Consider the following 20,416-nt stretch of genomic DNA (forward strand, 5'->3'; position numbering starts at 1 on the left):
ATTCTCTTCTAGCCTGTCTTATCAATGTTTTACATTTAATTTGCAAATGCTTATGCTTTTTCCTATTTTTTTTCAGATGGGTCCTTCTTCCAGTTTTTGAAGGAAGATCTTTTGACTAAAATAGTTTCTTTCACATCATCTTTTAACCATACCGGCAATTGTTTGGCCTTCCTTCCACTTTTCTTAATGTCTGGAATACATCTGGACTGCGCTTCTGAGATGGTTTTGTGTTTTGGTTTTTTTTTAAACAATGTCCACATCTATTGTATACTCTTAACCTTTGTAACTGCACCTTTCAGTTTGTTTCTTTTTTTCTCATTTTCTCAGTTTCCCTTTTGAAAGTTTAGTGCTAGAGCCATGGATTTACTTATTGTCCCCCTTCCAGTTAATTCAATTTGATCATGTTCTGATTAGTCTTGCTAAGTGGCCCCACCACTGTTGCTTCTCTCACCAAATCCTGTGCTCCACTAAGAATTAGATCTAAATAGTTCCATCTCTCCTCTGTTCCTGAACCAATTCCTCTATCAAGCTGCCATGTATTCCATACAGGAACTTTATCTCTCTAGCATGTCCTGATGTTACATTTACCCAGTCGATATTGGGGTAATTGAAATCTCCCATTATTAGTACACTACTAATTTGGTTAGCTTCTCTAATTTCTTTTAGCATTTCATCTTCCATCTCCTCTTTTTGGCCAGGTGGATGGTAGTATACTTCTATCGCTATACTCTTCACCAGCACACATGGGATTTCAACCCATAAAGAGTCTATTGTGCATTTAGTTTTTTGCAGAATCCTTATCCTGTTGAACTCTGTGCCACCTTGGACATAAAGTGCCACCCCTTTCCCACCAAGTTGCTTCTCCCCATAATTATGATAGTGCCATACCAGGGTATAAATTATATCTTATTAGTTCTTATCCTTCTACCATGTCTCTGAGACGCCACTTAAGTCTATCTCATCATTCACTGCTATATGCTCTAACTCTTCCATCTTACTTCTTAGACTTCTGGCATTGGCATACAGACATTTCAAAGTGGGTTTTTGTTTGTATTAACAGCCTACTTTTCAGTTGACAGGGATAATTTAGAATCTTTTAGCTCAAGTGATTCTTTACTTCTAGGCACATGGACTACTTTTGCTTTTATTGGAACCTCTCTCTGTTGGGATGACCTAACTCTTCTGCTTCATTAGTATCCTTCAAAGATACCGCCCTCCAAACCATGTGTTGCTGAGTGACTGTCAACTTTCCTCTTTGTTCTAATTTAAAAGCTGCTCTGTCTCCTTTTTAAAGGTTAATGCAGCAGCCTGGTTCCACCCTGATTAAGGTGGAGCCCATCTCTTCAGAAAAACTCCCTCCTTCCCCAAAAGATTCCACAATTCCTTACAAAACTGATTTCCTCTTCCTTGCACCAGCATCTCATCCAAGCATTGAGAATCTGGAGCTCTGCCTGCTGCTAGGGACCTGTGCATAGAACAGGGACCATTTCAGAGAATGCTACCCTGGAGGTTCTCAATTACAAATTTCTATCTAAGACCCTAAATTTGGCTTCCAGAATCTTCCTCCCATATTTTCCTGTGTCGTTGCTGCCCACATGTACCACAAAAGACTTCTGCTCCCTAGCATTGTCTAAAATCTTATCTAGATGAGTGTGAGGTCTGCCATCTTCATACCGGGTAGGCATGATATCAGATGATCCTCATATCCACCAGCCACCCAGCTATCTACATTCCTAATAATTGAATCACCAACTATAATATCAGACTTAACATTTTCTTCCTGAGTAGTAGTCCTGGGAGAGACATCCTCTGTGCGAGAGAACAATGCAACACCTGGAGATCAGGTTCTTGCACACACACACATCTCTCACCGGCGGGTAAAATATCATACATAAGACATTTGTTGGAAAAGACTGGAAGGCCCCCCCCCCCCCTTGCTGCTGGACTGCTGTATTCATCTTAATTTTGATGAGTTCTTAGTTACGTTTAGGTTGCTTCAGGAGTAGGAATGCATATAATTAGAGCCCTTTAAATTTATTGGTATATTCACTATTAATCTGGTAGTGACCTGCAGTGGGATAATTAAACTCTTGATAAGGGCTAGGGAAATCCTGTGTTTTAGAGAAAAGGCTGATAGATTTTTAATGTGAAAGTGACTCATGCCTATAAATCAAAGGATGAGCTAGGGGTGAGTGGGAGGTAAAGACAAACACACACAAACTCTAAGCTATGTCCTACTTTTTGGCTTGCTTTTTATAACACACACATTCACACTCACACACACTAAAGAATATACCCCAATATTTTACCTGTCCACAAAACTTTTTAAGTTGTAAGATATCCTAAAGCAATACCTACCGAATCTCTGCAGCCACCAGTAAGATGATCCTCTCCTCTTAGTGCTCCCACCAGACATAGTTTAGTACAAAAAGATTTCAAAAAATTAGGGACGAAAATTATACACATGGCAAAGATCACTGCCTTTTCAGAAGTATTACCAGTTGATGGAAAGGGGAAGGAAAGGCTCTGCCATATAGATAATTTCAATATTTGGCTCAAAGCAAATAGGATACAGAAAAGTCACACAAAGACCCGAGTTTTGAATTTCATGTATGGAACAGTAAAAGATTATACTATAAGGAAGGTCTACATTTGTTCTTGGCCGGAAAGAGGATATTAAGTGAGAAATTCAGAGCATATACTATGAGGCATTTAAAATAGCAAGCGGGGGTGGCAGGAGGTGGCCAATGAAATCGCCATGTCACCCCGAAGCAATACAGGAATTGGGAGGAGAAAATAACAAAGTCAATTAGCTCAAAATAACAGAAAAGATGTCCAAGAAGAGCAGCAATCCTAGGGAGATGAGTTGGAAAGCTATGACCACAAATACTCATAGTCTGGGCAATAAAATCCCAGACTTGCAGGCCTTAATGGTGGATGCAGTGCTGGTTCACTGAGTCTCATGATTTGGATACGGCCATACTGGGCTATAACTTAAGAAAGGACAGAGAAGACAGAAAAGGGGGAGGAATAGCACTTTATGTTAAAAATATCAACAGTATGCTGCGATGGTGACTATAAGGGTACAATGAAATTGCAATTTTTTGGAAAAACATTGGGCTTAAGAAATACGCTATGCAGCCATGCTATGTAGACGCGTTTGAACAGATTTTCCCCTATGCCTTAATGCTTCAGTCATATTGGCTGAATACATTCACAAGAATTTTGTGGGAATTGAATTCACCACAAGGAATGCACATTTTGAATTTATTTGAGATTTGGATATTAGACATAACTTTACGTCTGATGTGATGTCACCCAGTAGTTTGCGATAAACATTGGGCTTTTGCTACAACTTATCTGATTCTGATTGCTTTCCATACATCCCCTGAGGAAGCCTTCACAAGGTAAAACAAAGAGAATTTTCTTTGTTGGGACTCATTTCACACATATCTACATAGTTCTATTCCTATGTGAGAAATTTATTCAGAGAGACCAGGGATCCGTTTGAAGCACAGCCACACAGTGAACTTTTCATACAGAAAAGGAATACAGCGAAACCACAATTCATCCTCATTGTCAGCATTATTAGAGCCATATCAGTACACCAACTCCTATAATCTGGCAAACTTTCTAAGGATTTTCTACATACTTTTTCAGCCTTTTGCTGGAGACAGTTCCGCAATTTATTTAGCACATTGTAACAAAGTATCCTTTATCAGTCTCATTACCTTCAGGTTTGCTAACTGTTTAGAACATTGTTCATGTCATTGCAACATTGATCTGGAAATTATACAGTGTTTGTAAGTGTACGATACATTGTAACATGTATATATTAGCTAGTTAGCAGTGTTTTGTGTGTGTGTATATACATGAATTCTGTTTCCTTTAAAAAGTGTATATGCTTGGTCAAGTATTGGTCACATTGTTATTACATGCCATTTCATTGTATCATTATTGATTTTGAAATATTTTAAAGTTTTTGTAACCATTTATTAAAGATTTGTATTAAAGATTTGCATTTTATGATTCCTTCAAGTCTTGGACAAAAAACAATGTCCAAGCAACTGAACTGCAAGGAATGTGGGGTAGAGAAGAAACATAATGGGCCGTCCTTAAAAAAAAAAAAAAAAGATGATGGTGCATCCATTTTTACTGGAGTGATTTACAGGCTTCTGACTCAAATGGAAGAACTAGACAGAGATCTGGTTGAAGACATCCAAAAGGTGGGAAAGAAGGGAGAAGTATTGATTGTTGGAGATCTTAATCTGCCGGACGTAAACTGGAGAATCCCTTCTGCAGAATCTACCAGAAGTAGAGAGGTAATGGATTCCCTTCAAGGGGCTCTGTTCAAACAAATGTTAATGGAAGCCACGAGGGAAGGAGTTATACTTGACCTAGTACTCACTAACAGTGTTAATATCTTTGTCTGGGTGGGTGCCCACCTGAGCACCAGTGATCATCAAATGGTATGGTTTGCTTTCACAAATAGGAAACAGAAAGGTCACACAAAGACCCGAGTTTTGAATTTCAAAAATAGCAACTTTGTCAAAATGAGGGATGTACCTGGAGGTAGAACTAGAAGACTGGGAGAAAATGAGAGAGGTGGAACAACAGTGGGCCAAACTAAAAGGAACAGTGACAAAGGCAACAAATCTATATGTTAGAAAAGTAAACAAAAGTAAGAGAGAGAAGAAACTGATCTGGTTCTCAAAGGACGTGGCTGATAAAAATAAAGGCAAAAAAAGCATTCAAGAAATATAAAGGATCCCAAAAAGAACACAGGGAAAAATATCTGGTGAAACTAAGGGACACTAAGAAAGAAATCAAGAAAGCAAAAAGTCAGGCAGAAGAAAGGATTGCCAAAGAGGTAAAGCGAGGTGACAACATTTTTCAGATATATCAGAGAAAGGTCCGAAGTGGTATAGTGAAATTGAAAGGTGAAAAGGACCAATGTGTGGAGCGAGACGAAGAAATGGCAGAAATATTAAACAAATACTTCACTAAAGAAAACCCTGGAGAAGAACTATCGCTAGTTTACAAGACTGTGGATGAGGGTAGTGTGGATGAAACTTCTTTTATAGAAGAGAATGTATGGGAAGAGCTAGGAAAACTGAAAATGAACAAGACCATGGGGCCCGATGAGGAACATCCCAGGATACTGAGGGAGCTCAGAGATGTGCTGGTGGGTCCACTGAAGGACCTGTTTAATAGATCCCTGGAAACAGGAGTGGTGCCACAAGATTGGAGAAGAGCGGTGGTGGTCCCGCTTTACAAGAGTGGGAGCAGAGAGGAGGCTGGGAACTACAGGCTGGGTTAGCCTTACCTTGGTAGTGGGAAAATTAATGGAGACTCTGCTGAAGGAAAGGATAGTGAACTATCTACAATCCAATAGGTTGCATGGATTCACCAGGGGAAGGTCCTGTCAGACAAATCTGATTTTTGGATTGGGTGACTAGAGAATTGGATCAGAGAAGAATGCTGGATGTGATTTACTCGTGAACAAAATGAGAAGCTTGGGAGTGGGTGCTAAGCTAGTAACATGGATTGCAAACTGGTTGACTGACAAGAGACAGCATGTAATAGTAAATGGAAACTCCTCTGATGAAAGAACAGTGTTAAGTGGAGTGCCACAGAGATCTATTTTGGGACCAGTTCTATTCAATATCTTTGTGAAGCAACCCCGGCAGAAGGGATAGAAGGTAAGGTTTGTGTATTTGTGGATGATATTAAGATCTGCAACAGAGTTGACATGCCTGAAGGAGTAGAGAGAATGAAAAGTGATTTAATAAAACTTGAAGAGTGGTCGAAGATTTGGCAGCTGGGATTCAGTGCCAAGAAGTTCAGAGTCATGTATCTGGGGTGCGGAAATCCAAAAGAGTTGTATGTGATGGGCGGTGAAAGACCTAATGTGCACAGACTGGGAAAGGGACCTTGGTGTGATAGTGTCTGATGATCTGAAGCTAGCAAAGCAATGTGATAAGGTGATAGCTAAAGCCAGAAGAGTGCTGGGCTGCATAGAGAGAGAGGAATAACCAGTAAGCAAAAGAGGAGGTGATGCCCTTGTTCAGGTTATTGGTGAGGCCTCACCCGTGTCTCAAAGTGGATAAAGACAGGCTAGAGGTGGTCCAAAGAATAGCGACCAAAATGGTGAGAGGTCAGCATTGGAAGACTTATGAGGAGAGGCTGAAGGATATGAATATGTACACCCTGGAAGTGAGGAGGTGCAAAGGAGATATGATTCAGACCTTCAGTTAACTGAAAGTTTTCAATGATACACAGTCAAATTTTTTCCGTTGGAAAGAAATCAATAGAATTAGAGGTCATGAAATGAAACTCCAGGAAGGACGACTCAGAACCAATGTGAGGAAATATTTCTTCACGGAAAGAGTGGTGGATGCCTGGAATGTCCTTCCGGAGGAGGTGATGAAGATGAAAACAGTGAGGGAATTCAAAGGGGCATGGGATAAACACTGTGGATCCCTAAAGGCTCGAGAATGGAAATAAAGAAAGAAGTGCACAATGGTAACTGGGGGTAACTTGCTGGTGTGGCATTTGCTACCCTTAATAACAGTATCAAGGCTTAATTCAACTCCAACATTGCTCTCTGCTTCAACGGCAGTGGGTAAAGGGGAATTGGATTCAGAGACAACCAATGAGGGCCCCCACTTTTACGGTGTGGAGAACAAATAAACATGGGGGTAACTCGCTGATGTGGCTTTTACTACCCTTAATCACTAAGCCTGATACTTTTGATGCGGCTCCATCATTGCTCTCTGCTTCCACAGCAAAGATTAAAGGGAAACTGGATTCAAACAGCATCCAAGAGCCCTGACTTTTACGGTCTGGGAAACTGATCAGCATGGGGTAACCTGCACTGTGTAGGAGATACTGGCATGAGCTTGCCGGGCAGACTGGGTGGATCATTTGGTACTTTTCTGCCATCATTTCTGTATTTCTGTGTTTCTTTGACACTTTAGGCTACCTATGCCTTATCAATAAAATTTGGTATATGTGATCTCTAAAAATGAACATGGTATTCTAGGTGGAGTCCAGGGGCAGATTATGGTAAAATATTGGCCCAGTTGATTTTTATTCACCAGGGGATACAGTGGGTATACAGTTACATGTGCAAAAACATTTTAACTGTGTGTATGTGTGTATATATGTCCCCGGCTCCCGCAGCCCGCAAACAACTCCATGGTGCCTGCTGTCTGGCGGTTGTAAAAATAGGCTGGGCAGGAGCTGTGAGAGACCATGTGACCAGGCAGACTGGCCCACTGGGGCAATCTGCCCCTGGTGGAGTCTCTCCAGAGACCTATAGGGAGGTAATATTGCTTCCCATGGAGGAATAGCCTACTGGTTAGAGCGGTGGGAAACCAGGCTTCAAATCCCACTGTTGCTCCTTGTGACCTTGGGCAAGTCACTTTACCCTTCTTTGCCTCAGGTACAAAATTAGATTGTAAGCCTTGTGGGGATAGAGAAATACCTATAGTACCTGAATGTAATCCGCTTTGATGTACACTTTGAAGTGACAAAAAGTGGAATATAAAAATATAAATAAATAAATAAATAAATAAATTTACCCAAGCCATACTATAAGGTTTATCAACTGCTGAGTCACACTGACTGGCTACATGGAGGTCGCCAAAGGACGCTTAAGTCTTTATCCCATTTGGTGGCTCCTAGTTCTTGACCCCCAAAAGATATTTGGCCCTTGGGTTTTTGCATACATCTGTGCAATAAATTGTGCATTGATGTCTCCATTCCTGGCATCAATGCAACCAAAACAAATTAGATCGGTGTCAGGAAATACTTTAAAGGTAAATACCAGTTCCTGACTTGGGCCAAGTTTCACCCATACAATGTGGGCTGCTTCAGGGGCTATACCAACAAACCAATAAATATAGTAATACATGACCTCATAAATATATACATTTATAACATTAAAAATTAAAAAATGCACACACATTAATAGTACCACACAGTGAAAAATGACATAAAAACATATAAAAAATCTCATACATTTAAAACACATATAAACATACAAAATAAATAAATAAATAAATATGAATTACACACATATATATATATATATATATATATATATATATATATATATATATATATGAGCAACATGAAAAAGAAGATGACCATTCAAATAATGTTAATTCCTTCACAGTAACTAGTAGTGCAGCTACAGACAGCCTATTAGGAACATGTAAAATATATAAATATTAATTCCATGAAAATGTTAAATTTTTACTTATATAGACTTTTTTTTTTATAAATATGTAACAAAGGGTAGATGAATGACTTAGACAGCTCAGCCGGCAATATCATACACATCATATTAGGTGATGTTTATGAAATGTTAATAATGTTCTAAAAATGTGATTTTTTTTAAATTAAAAAAAAAGTGTGAAAAAGTTCCTTATGTGAGCAATAGTGTCATGACATTATCAGTATTATATAAGTAAAAACAAAGGTATTTAGCCCCATAAATTAAAAAGGTAATAGAAAGCAATAGGAAAAGCTTACTTAGGCACAATAGCTCTGCGCTCAGTCTACTGTATTTGTTCACCACAGGAATCTTGCTAAGTAATTAACATGAAAATAAGATTTGAAGAACCTTGCTTGTTGTAAAAAAGCTTAACAAAAGTAAAAAGTTAAAGATACTATTAAAAGCTTAGCTGAAAGGGCAATTGTTAAACAATTCAGTCAGTGGTACCGCCTGTTAAGCACTAGTGCTGTCAAAACGGAGCTGAACAAGCACACATCATATTAATCAGCAAATGTATTTATTCTAAAAAGTGTATTAAATCTCTAATGATAGACCAAAGATGTGCTAATAAATATGTGTACTGAGGAGATTCAAGATGTGAGAGAACTTACTTTAAATTTACAGTACAGAACAGCAGAAATGCATAATTCTGCGTCTCAGCATACTGGAAGTGTATAAAGCTTGATTTCCCACCAAGAGCTGAGTTTATATACTGATGATAGACACAAATTTAATTTGGAGCTTATTCATAACCAAAATATCTGATCATATATTAAACTTTGTGTTTGCAGTGTACATACTAAAAGTGATCAATATGTCAGGGTTATTAAAATGTGTGTATATAATACCATAAAAAATAGTGAATGAAATGTTAAATGATAAACATAAAAAAAGGGGGCAGGATTTTTTCCTATAATGATTGGTGAGCTCACAAACTGCATACTAGCCTAGAAAGGTAGACTCTTTGATACAAAATGGCAATGAGGTGCAACTTAAGTTGAAACATTGTTTCAATGTAACCTATGTCCTGGTATGTCATTTGTTTTGGAAGCTACTCCATAAAAGGTCTTGGGCAGTCATTTTTAATCTCGGTAGAATTTGTTTTTTAACTTGCTTATGAATTGGGGCAATAGGTTTTTCACGTTTCTTTTTGCTATTATGTGCCACATATAATTCTGCATGGATGCTATATTCAGAAAGCAGTAACAGTGAGGGTTTTAAGCAGACTTAAGTTCCTAGGCTCCTGCAGATAGGGCTGGCTTTTGGCATCGGGTGCACAAGGCACCAAGTGCTAGGGGCATCAATATCCTCTCCTGATGCGGCTGCTGAGCCAGAGATCCATAATCCCTCTTTCGGTAGAGTCCATGGGTGAAGAAGAGTTGCTGCCGAGTGCCATCACTTTCTCTGCAGCTCACAGTACTGCTACTGTTGCCACCACTGACTAGAGCAGTGCTGGGATCCTGGTCCTTCTAAACCAGTGGTGGCCAACTCCAGTCCTTAAGAGCTACAAACAGGCCTGGTTTTCAGGATATCCACACTGAATATGCATGAAAGAGATGTATTCATTATTTCCGTAGTATGCAAATCTGTCTCGTGCATATTCAGTGTGGATATCCTGAAACCCAGGCCTGTTTGTGCCTCTTGAGGACTGGAGTTGGTCACTCTGCTTCCTGCCACTAGTGCCTCTTTCCCGTACTGTACAATGTTTAAACAGTGCAGGAAAGAGAGAGATGCTAGCAGCAGGAAGAATCATTTAGAAGTGCTTGCTCCCAGTGCTGCTCTCCTATTGGTGGGATGGGCCAGGGCAGGAATGGAAGGTAAGAGCCAGGAGGGAAGAACATGCCATATTGGGTCAGACCAAGGGTCCATCAAGCCCAGTATCCTGTTTCCAACAGTGGCCAATCCAAGTCATAAGAACCTGGCAAGTACCCAAACATTAGATAAATTTCTAGCTACTATTGCTTATTAATTACCGTAATAGTTTATGGATTTTTCCTCTAGGAACTTATCCAAACCTTTTTTAAACCCAGTTACACTAACTGCTGTAGCCACATCCTCTGGCAATGAATTCTAGAGCTTAATCATGCACTGAGTGAAAAAGAATTTTCTTTGATTTGTTTTAAATGAGCTACTTGCTAATTTCAAGGAGTGCCCCCCTGGTCCTTCTATTATCTGAGAGAGTAAATAACCGATTTACAATAACTTGTAAAAGTCCTTTCATGATTTTGTAGACTTCTATCATATCCTTCCTCAGTTGTATCTTCTTCAAACTGAACAGCCCTAACTTCTTTAGCCTTTCCTCATAGGGCAGCTGTTCCATGCCCCTTATCATTTTGTTCAACCTTCTTTGCACTTTCTCCAGTGCAGCTATGTCCTTTTTGAGATGCAGTGACCAGAACTGCACACAGTATTCAAGGATGGAAGAAGAGATGAAGACAGAGAGAGAAGATAAGAGCAAGGAACAGAGATGGAGGTCGTAGTGAGGGAAAGATAGGAGGAGGAAGGCAGGAATGCAAACTATGTATAGCGGGGTTGCTATGGAAGTTAAAAGCAAAAAAAGGAAGGATTGAAGGTATGAGTGGTGCTACAGGCAATGGTGTAAGTGGAATGCTGGTATTTTTCACCATGATTGGGAGAAGGCAATTTTGATTCACCCCCCCCCCCCCCAACAGGGTGCTTGCTAACTTAGTGCGGTCCCCGTCTGTAGATCACACCTTGCATGGCTGTTTGCTTCTTTCTTGGCTTGTTATGTACCAATTTTAAATTATTTTTTTTTGGTCAGGATTTAGAAATTTGGTCTTTGGTAGTGGTAGGATGCAGGGTGGCTATAAATTTTAAACATTTTTATCCTGATTTCAGTCTTCCTGTATTGATGTTTCAGGTGTAATTTGTCAATTTGAGACTTGCAGTAGTTTTTCATGAATCATTACAAAAACTGGTTTATTAGGGGCATAATAGGGGAATATATAACAATTTCTTCATTCAATACATAAACAAAACTAGTTAGATTAATGGTTTCTTTTTACTTTAGTGTTGTTGATGTACATTTTTATGCAAGTGGTTGAATGCACACTTAGACTAAGCATTAGATCAATAAAAAATGTAGAGGTCAATTTTCAAAAGCCATTTAGACAGACAATGTTATTCTTTTAAGTGACACGTTTTGGTATATTCATCCCCTTATCTAGCTAGGTTTTAGCTGGATAAGTCATCATTGAGTTAAAATCTAGCCGGACAAAAAAGAGGCATTCCGAGGGCATAACTGGAAGGAGCTACTTAGCCAGATAAATATCAATATTCAAACTTATCCAGCTAAATTATCTGGCTGACTTTAAATTTATCAGGGTACTGTATATTCAGGAGCATGGCCGCACCGCTGAATATCCTGGTTAAGTTAGCCAGATAAGTCTTATCTGGCTAACTTACCTGGCCAGCTATATCTGAATGTTGACTACTTGGTGTAATTATGAAATATGGGTCTCAGTTTTGATGCAAGTTAAAAGTTAAACTATTTCCCCAGATAACTTTCAAAAAGATACAATTGTTTCCTTAGTGTTTGGGTAGGTCAGTCCCAATTAGTGGGTTATGTACCTCTACCAGCAAATGGAGACGAGGCAAAAGCTGACTTCACGGCTATATAGTCCTGCCCCGACATCAGCCCGCCAGTATTCTCCATCTCCAGCATATGGTGGTCATACATATCCATTCTGGTGGATACCTGCGAGTAAAAAAAAAAAATTAAAGCTTTATTTGTTGTCGCCTGCTGAAATTTGCCAAGTGGCGACATGGTCATCTTTACAGACCTTCTCCAGCATTAGGGCTAGGAAGGATGCCTCTTTTGTGGTGGTTTTGACGGGGCCGCTGGCAGCGTCCCTTTTCGGGATTAGCTTTTGTACATCCCACTGTTGGAATTGACATACCCGAACAATAAGGAAGGAGAACTTGCTACTTACTTGATAATTTCCTTTCCTTTAGTGAAGGTCACTCCTAGGCCCGCTTTTGGTTGCTGGAATTACATTTTGTGGTTAGCCTTCTTAGGGCGAGTGATGCAGAGTATGATTCCTGCTCTTCATTGATAATTGGTAAGTGGCTTTTTTAGCCCTTAGTTTCTAGATATATTCCTTCTTTTGGCTGAGTTCAGTGTTCCTGTTGGTTGAGAAACATGAATGGTTGCCTGTTGCTAATATTGTTCAAGTATAATCAGTTTTATCCACAGTTTGACTTTTCCAGAGAATACTGGCAGGCTAATGTCAGAGTGGAACTATATAGCCATGACATCAGCATTTGCTCTGTCTCCATCTACTGGCAGAGGTGCATTACCCACTTGTTGGGATTGGCCTACCCTTCGCTAAGGGAAAATAAGTTATCAGGTAAGTAGTAATTTCTCCTTTGTTTTAGTTAATAAGTTCTTGAAATGTAAATCCATTCAGAAACTGACTTTTTTTCCCTTCTGTTTCATATAGCACAGAATGAGGATCTTCAGCAAAAGATGAACACATTGGAAGAAATATTTCGAAGTTCACAACATAACTGGCAAGAAAGACACCAAAAAATTGAAAGTGAGCTGGAAGAAAAGAAGAGCATTATTCAGAGCTGCAATATTGAGAGTGAATTACTAATGGTAGAAAAATACAGACTGGAGACAACTTTAAAGGTACGAAAGTTATTTATTTATACTAAAGAGTACTGGGTGAATTTTAAAAGGAGTTACATGTGTAAATATAACATACTATTGTAGCAATGTTTAAAAGCCATTTACTTGCATAAAGTGCACTTACATGAGTAAATCCTGTGGACAATTCAAAGGCATATATTGTAGCAATTTTCAAAAGCACACTTACTTGAGTAAAGTGTATTTGCATATGTAAAATGTAAATGCTTTTTAAGATCAGTCCCTGTGTATTTGCATGGTTTATATGCATTTATGCTACTCAAATAATGAATGGCTAGTTCGTTTCTTGTAAATTTTACAAATGTTGCTTCACATGTGAACTGTAATGGTTCTAGAAATATAATGTCCTTTGCTTCTCAAAGTTCAGCAAACTGGATTCTTTGCAGATTGTGATACATTTTATTGGTGCAACAGCAGAGTAAGCACTGGGTATTGGCAGTCCATATCAAACTCAAACACTTCAATCGTATTCAATCACAGAAGAAACTAGATGCCAATCTTTGTGAATGCAGGAATAATCCATGCAATAGTAAAAGCAGAATCTTTATTCCAAATTCATTTCCTACAGTAGTGCTCTTCAGCCCCTCTCCTGTTCTGTATGCTTGTGAATTTTGAATAAAGATTATGTATATGTCTACTGAATATGGGAAACATCTATCTAGTTTGTGTGTCATCTTCCTGCTGCTGTGATTGCACCAACCTGAAAATTATCAAAAGATGATGTAGATTAGCTTTATTTTTTTTTGCCCTGATAAGTTCAGTACATCTAGCACATATAGTAATATAAGCTGATGTCCATATACTTCTTCCAGCTTGAGCATCCAATTCCAGCCCCAAATTATCATTCCATATTGCAATTAAAGAGGGCGCAATATAAGATCCATACTTCCCCCCCCCCTCCACCAAAATGCCTTTATATACCATAGCTATCCCATTACGCTTAGGTCCAGGGTCAGTCAGGTATGCCTGCACACCATTCAAGGGTCACAGAGATTCATCCAAATTAAAATGTTGTGCCAATATTTCCTTTAATTGAAAAAAGGCACCCTCAACCCCGAGTCAAATTCATAATCCTCTTCTAATTCAGCAAACTCTACAAAAGCATCATCTTCCCATATTTGAGTTATAAAGACTAAACCCTTGTCCTTCCAGTTTCTGAAAGTCAGGGAAAAGGTAAAGCTAGATAAAATGAGGTTCTCAAACAAAGGTGCAACAGACGAAAGTTTGACCCTGACCAGCCCCCAAAATGTATTACCTTTTCTGTCTAGAAGCAGGTTATGAGCTAATATGGCACCTAATCGACAAATTTTCTGATTTATTGGTGACCTAGGAGAGAGAAAAGGAAACATGGCCATGTTAACCAATTTTGGCTTGCATTCTTTCCAAAACCAATCACAAGACATCCCCGCCATTAAGCCAGTCATGTAAGCAAACCAGTCTCCTTGCTCAGTAATATAGATGCAAGTTAGAGAGCGCCATTCCTCCCTGTGATTTAGGCAACCTAAGTCTCACCTGAGTCCTACACTTTCTCTAAAGAAATTGAGCCATTAATCTATGTAGCTCCACAAAGTCCTTGGCAGGAACTGGACAAGGGAGATGTTGAAACAAGTATAACAGTTTTGGTAAAATATTCATTTTAAGTAGATGAATCCTTCCTGCCCAAGAGACTGAAAGATGATCCCAGGAAATTATATCTTGTTTAATTTGACTTATCATAGACCCATAATTTTTAGCATATACATTTTTAAAATTTTTGGTAATAAAAATCCCAAGGTAATTGAAACCTTCCTCTACTTAGTGAAAAACAGACACAATCTGGAAGGGATATATGATTCATAAGAAAAAACATTTTGGACTTATCCAAGTTTATTTTATAACCCGAAAGACTCCCAAATTTTTGAAGAAGATAAAGCAATGCAAGCCTTAACATGCTAGGTTTAGTAATGTACAGGAGCACGTCGTCAGCATGTAGAGAAATTATCATACCTTTACAAGGGGTTCAATCACTAAATTAAATAGCAAGGAAGACAGAGGACATCCATGCCAAGTTCCTCTTGCTATTCCAAAAAAGGGATAAGGCACTATTAATCAGTAATCGTGCCCTTGGTCGCTCATACATAGCCGAGACCCACACTGAAAATCTATCTGGAATACCTGCGCTGGCCATCACCTTAAACATGAAAAGCCAGGACACTTTGTCGAACGCCTTTTCCGCATCTAAAGTTAAGAGATCCAAGACAACTTTTTGCTTGGCTGAATGCAGAATGTTAAACAATCGCCTTGTATTTGAAGTAGGCACCCTACCTTTGACAAAACCAGTTTGGTCATTATGGATTGGACAAGAAGTATCTGTTCCAACCTAATCTGTAGTATTTTAGCAAACATTTTTTTTTCCAACTTAAAATTTTTATTGAATGTCACAACAAAACATAGGCAAGATAAAAGCCTACCATACATTCAACTCCATTTGTCAAAAAGAAAGAGAAAATTCCCTCCCTCTGCTCCTCCCCCTCTTCTCACAGCAATAAACCCCAAACATACATAGAAGTAAAACAAACACAGCATCCCCAGGTATAAACCCCCACACTTCAGGTTCCTAAAATAAATAGAGAAATACAACAGCAAGATTAGAAAAAGAATGCAATGGCCCAAAATGCAAAGCAATAGCTTCAACCCCCAATAAGGGATTATAAGGTATCAGGTAGACTACAAATTGCATGAGTAAGAATAAAACTAAAACCAAGACAAGTCAAGGAATAGAAGACTGAGATGTCTGCCATGTTACATAAGGCCTCCAAATCTTCCGAAAAGATGATAGTTGGCTATAGTGAGAAGCCATAAGGAATGCCATTCGATAATGGGTACACAGTCTGCGAAGGACATCCTGAACACAGAGTACTTTTACTTGTTTCCAGAAAGCAGCCAGGTTGCAGCTGGCCACAGTATACACTTGTTGGCAAAATCTTTGATATTTATCCAGGCCCCAGATCGGAATATTGAGCAAAACATGGCGGGCATCTAGCACAACTTCCTTTTCCAAGACCTGTGAAATCCAATCTGTGACCTGTTTCCATAATACTGAGACAGATGTGCATTCCCAAAAAATGTGAAAAAAATTGTCCACTTCCCCACACTTTCTCCAACAAGTATCCTCCATTGTGGGGTACATAGCATGCAATTTAGCTGGAGTCAGATACCAGTGATACAACAATTTATAGCAGTTTCCTGCAATGAGGCCGAGGTAGAGCATTTACTTTTATGCACTAAGGCTAAATCCCATTCATCCACAGTGAGTTACCCCTAAAACCGGCTCCCAGGCAAGTATATGTTTAAATGGTTCAACATATTAGGTACTACAACCCAAGAAAGAGATCTAGGCGTCATAGTGGATAACACATTGAAATCGTCGGTTCAGTGTGCTGCGGCAGTCAAAAAAGCAAACAGAATGTTGGGAATTATTAGAAAGGGAATGGTGAATAAAACGGAAAATATCATAATGCCTCTGTATCGCTCCATGGTGAGACCGCACCTTGAATACTGTGTACAATTCTGGTCGCCGCATCTCAAAAAAGATATGATTGCGATGGAGAAGGTACAGAGAAGGGCTACCACAATGGTAAAGGGAATGGAACAGCTCCCCTATGAGGAAAGACTAAAGAGGTTAGGACTTTTCAGCTTGGAGAAGAGATGGCTGAGGGGGGATATGATAGAGGTGTTTAAAAGCATGAGAGGTCTAGAATGGGTAGATGTGAATCGGCTATTTACTCTTTTGGATAATAGAAAGACTAGTGGGCACTCCATGAAGTTAGCATGTGGCACATTTAAAACTAATCGGAGGAAGTTCTTTTTTACTCAACGCACAATTACACTTTGGAATTTGTTGCCAGAGGATGTGGTTAGTGCAGTTAGTATAGCTGTGTTTAAAAAAGGATTGGATAAGTTCTTGGAGGGAGAAGTCCATTACCTGCTATTAAGTTCACTTAGAGAATAGCCACTGCCATTAGCAACGGCAACATGGAATAGACTTAGTTTTTGGGTACTTGCCAGGTTCTTGTGGCCTGGATTGGCCACTGTTGGAAACAGGATGCTGGGCTTGATGGACCCTTGTCTGACCCTGGCATGTTCTTATGTTCTTAATTTCCTTATTAAGCAAGTTACAAATTTTAGAGACTAGTCCCCGCAACGTATCCACATTATCACAGTAATGCTGAAAGAGGGATTTTCCCCTCCCTAGTGCTGGCGCCAAGTTCTGGGAAGGTACAAAGTGCTGCACTTGGGCAAAGGCTAAGAAATTCATAGTACTTAGGCTATATTTATCAACATAAATGTGACATAAGGCTGCCCCTAAAAAGGAGATGTTAGAGATGAGTAACACCATGCAGCTTCCACGTCTCGAAAGGGCCACCTGGCAAACCCGTGGGAAAAGTAACATTGTGAAAAAGAAGGGACAGGTAGAAATAACTGCCCTTACCCACCAATTTGGATTTCTATTGGGCCTGGTATTAGATAAAGTAAATGGATAACATGTCAATGGCCGCCAGGTAGATTTAGGTTGCCATAGGAGAGCAGATAGAGGCATTACACCGACCATCAATTGCTCAATTGTCACTCATTGCTTTTCTATAATTCTTCCTACAGATGTCCAGCAATGCTGTAAGGGGTAGATTTTAATAGGTACGCGCGTCCATGTGTGTGCGCTACCCATAGATGCGGCAATTTTATAATATGTGTGAGCTGGTGCGCGGATATTATAAAATTAGCAGGCCATTTTGCAAAATTTGACACAGGACATTGCTGACTTCCCTCTCTCACTCTAGCAACAGAGTTACCTTCGATAGCATAAAAAAGAAATGTGAGAAAACCCCAAAAACTGTGGACCAGTGAGAAGCACAACAGATATGCATGTTATCACTGTCAAACATATAAGTCTCCAGGCCAGGCAAAATAAGAATTATGTAGTGTGAAGGCCTTCTTTGACCATGGCAAAAAAAAAAAGAAGAGATTACTTTGTATTGCCAGAACTTGCGCACATAGGATTCATAGTTTCCAGCTTCCAGCCTGAGTCCATCCATATCAACTTCAGCAATTACCTCACCCACTCGACTGTGATCACAAGGAAAGAGGTTGGATACCCAGAATAAGAATCGATTCCCACTGGGTCACAGCCAGGAGTTGACACCAAAAGTAGATTGATCAATAGTGAGACGGGAGGATATTTGTAATCCCAGGACAGCAGCAATAGTAAAACATGGCAAAAATCTTGCTTGACATGAGCCTCTTGAAATAAAAACCCCAAGGGTTAGCAAACTGTGACATAGAAAAAAACCCCCACTACATCGCACAGTTGCAAAAAAATGAGCTCGCATCCACCAGAGCTTGACCAAGCTACTCGCTATTTCTTACAAAGAAAATATAACAGCAAAACACGTTCACCCATTAAGCAGTGTCCACCACATGGCCTTCAAGGTGCTTGTGCAACCAATTTTCTGCTGCTGTCAATGTTTCCAACATAACAGAGGCACCATTAATGAAAATTCTGTTGCTGGGAACAGCATTTCACACCATATATTTGACTTTTGGAGTTCCTTCTTGACCATAGCAAATTGCTGCCTCTTTATCTGCAAGTCAGGTGAAAAATCAGGAAATATGAGAATTTGATAGTCGTTAAAGCTCAAGTTTTTAATTTCTCACACAGCATTCATGACTAGTCTTTTATAAGAAAATTGTGAAGCTTGATGATAACAGCCCTTGGCCTCCTACCCTGGGATGGCACTGGGGCTAAGGCTCTGTGCGTGCAGCCTAGCTTTTAAGGGCCCATGACTTGCATCCATTTTGAGCAGGCTGGGCAACCATGTTGAAAAAAATTTAACTGCGTGAGCACCCTCTGCTTGCTCTGGAACACTTAAGATTTGGATATTTCACCGGCAAGACCGGTTCTCCAGGTCATCCAGTTTTTCCAGTAGTAGTAGTAGTAGCAGTAGCCGAGTAGTTTATTTCCAGTAGCAGTGGCCACTATTTTCAGCTCAGTATGCTTACCATCGTGCTCTTCAAGTTGCTCCGAGTTATCTCAAGCACTCTGCACTAGTTGTGCGACCATCTCGACAATAACACTCAAACGAGTCTAATTTAGCAGAGATCTGCTCAGCAAAGCTGTCCATAAATTCTCGCATCGCCTGAGATCCAATCTCCACATTGTGATCCTCAGCTTGGTGGTCATCAGAAGGAGAGTCACTAGCCTGCACCGTATTTTCTGAGCAGGCTTTTTTTACTGCAGTGTGCAGGTTTACTTTAATTTTTTTTTCAGCCCAAAGAGATGGGATCGAATATTTCCCCAACTCTTTAACAGGGGGCATAGTATATTGAGACGCCTCCTCAGTGAGGGAAAAAAAGGGTGAATTATTAGATCAGCGGGAGCTCAGTCAGTGTGTGCCTGCTTCTTTCAGAGCATAACTGGAAGTCCCAGAAAACCTTTTACTACTGAGCGTGTGTGGGAGTTCCCGCACATGCATGCGCTGTCTCTTGAGCCCCTCAGTCTTTTTTTTTGTCCAATCTGCATAGATGTATACCCCCTATCTCTACTTGAATTATTTCTAATTCTCAGCCTCCACATTTTTTCTCAATTCTATTTGATTTTGAGTTGCCTCCCTGCCTCAGCAGCCCCTCAACAGCACTTTTCAGTGCTATAAATATATATCTATATCTATCTATAGTTATCTATCTATCAATATAGATATAGATATATATGCAAAAAAAATTCCAAAGGGATGGACAAAAGAGCCATTAGTATTGTTGATATGGTATTAATTAAAACAGAAATCTTTATTAATCATTCCCAGAAAAATAAAATTAAAATAAATGAGCACCCCAATGTTAACAAATGTGGCCCAAACAATCAATCATGTGATCCTTATACGTATAAGTATTGATAAGTTAAATATGGATCAATTGCAGACTGCATTCCTATGGTGTGAGTGCTAATACATTTGTTGTCAACGTTTGGCCATCATGGCACAATTACTTTCAAGCAGACCTAAGTATGTTACAACAATAATAAGCATGAAAACCATTTAAACACGAGATATGCTTTACTTTGACAAATACAATGACAATGTTGGAAAGTACAAAAAATGAGTAGCCAGTCTATTATCCAAAAAGTGATTGCAATAAATCAGAAAACAAATAGGTAAGGTGTTCCTCCTGGGTATGGTGTCAATTGTCGTGACAAGGCAGATGCCTCTTTAGGCTGCCTCATGGCTCAATATTGGTTCCTGCCAGTAAGAATGGACAGCGGGAGGAAAGCTTAGCCCTGGTAAATATATTTTCAATTGTGATCCTTACTGCAAGGCAGCCTGAAGAGGGGATCTGCCCGCGTTTTCAGACAAAGTGGATTTTTATTGAGATGCACGGTTCTCCTTGCCTGTCACATTCCTTCAGCATGTTAAGTCTGCTTCTGTTTTCTC

The 20,416-nt window shown here is 39.6% G+C and overlaps 1 protein-coding gene across 8 annotated transcripts in view; it reads left to right on the forward strand.

The window, feature by feature from the left end:
• Positions 1-20,416, forward strand: part of CCDC171 (coiled-coil domain containing 171) — a 982,183-nt gene that overhangs the window by 54,468 nt on the left and 907,299 nt on the right. For all 8 annotated transcript variants that reach the window (XR_003857717.1, XM_029608527.1, XM_029608555.1 and 5 more), the window contains exon 5: positions 12,748-12,938. Coding sequence is in view for 7 of the 8 variants with exons in the window: in XM_029608527.1 (XP_029464387.1) it covers positions 12,748-12,938 (191 nt within the window). In the remaining variant the exon portion in view is untranslated. The remainder of the gene's footprint in view (positions 1-12,747; positions 12,939-20,416) is intronic.

Source organism: Rhinatrema bivittatum, chromosome 1 (genome assembly GCF_901001135.1).
Source record: "Rhinatrema bivittatum chromosome 1, aRhiBiv1.1, whole genome shotgun sequence".
Taxonomy (NCBI): Eukaryota; Metazoa; Chordata; class Amphibia; order Gymnophiona; family Rhinatrematidae; genus Rhinatrema; species Rhinatrema bivittatum.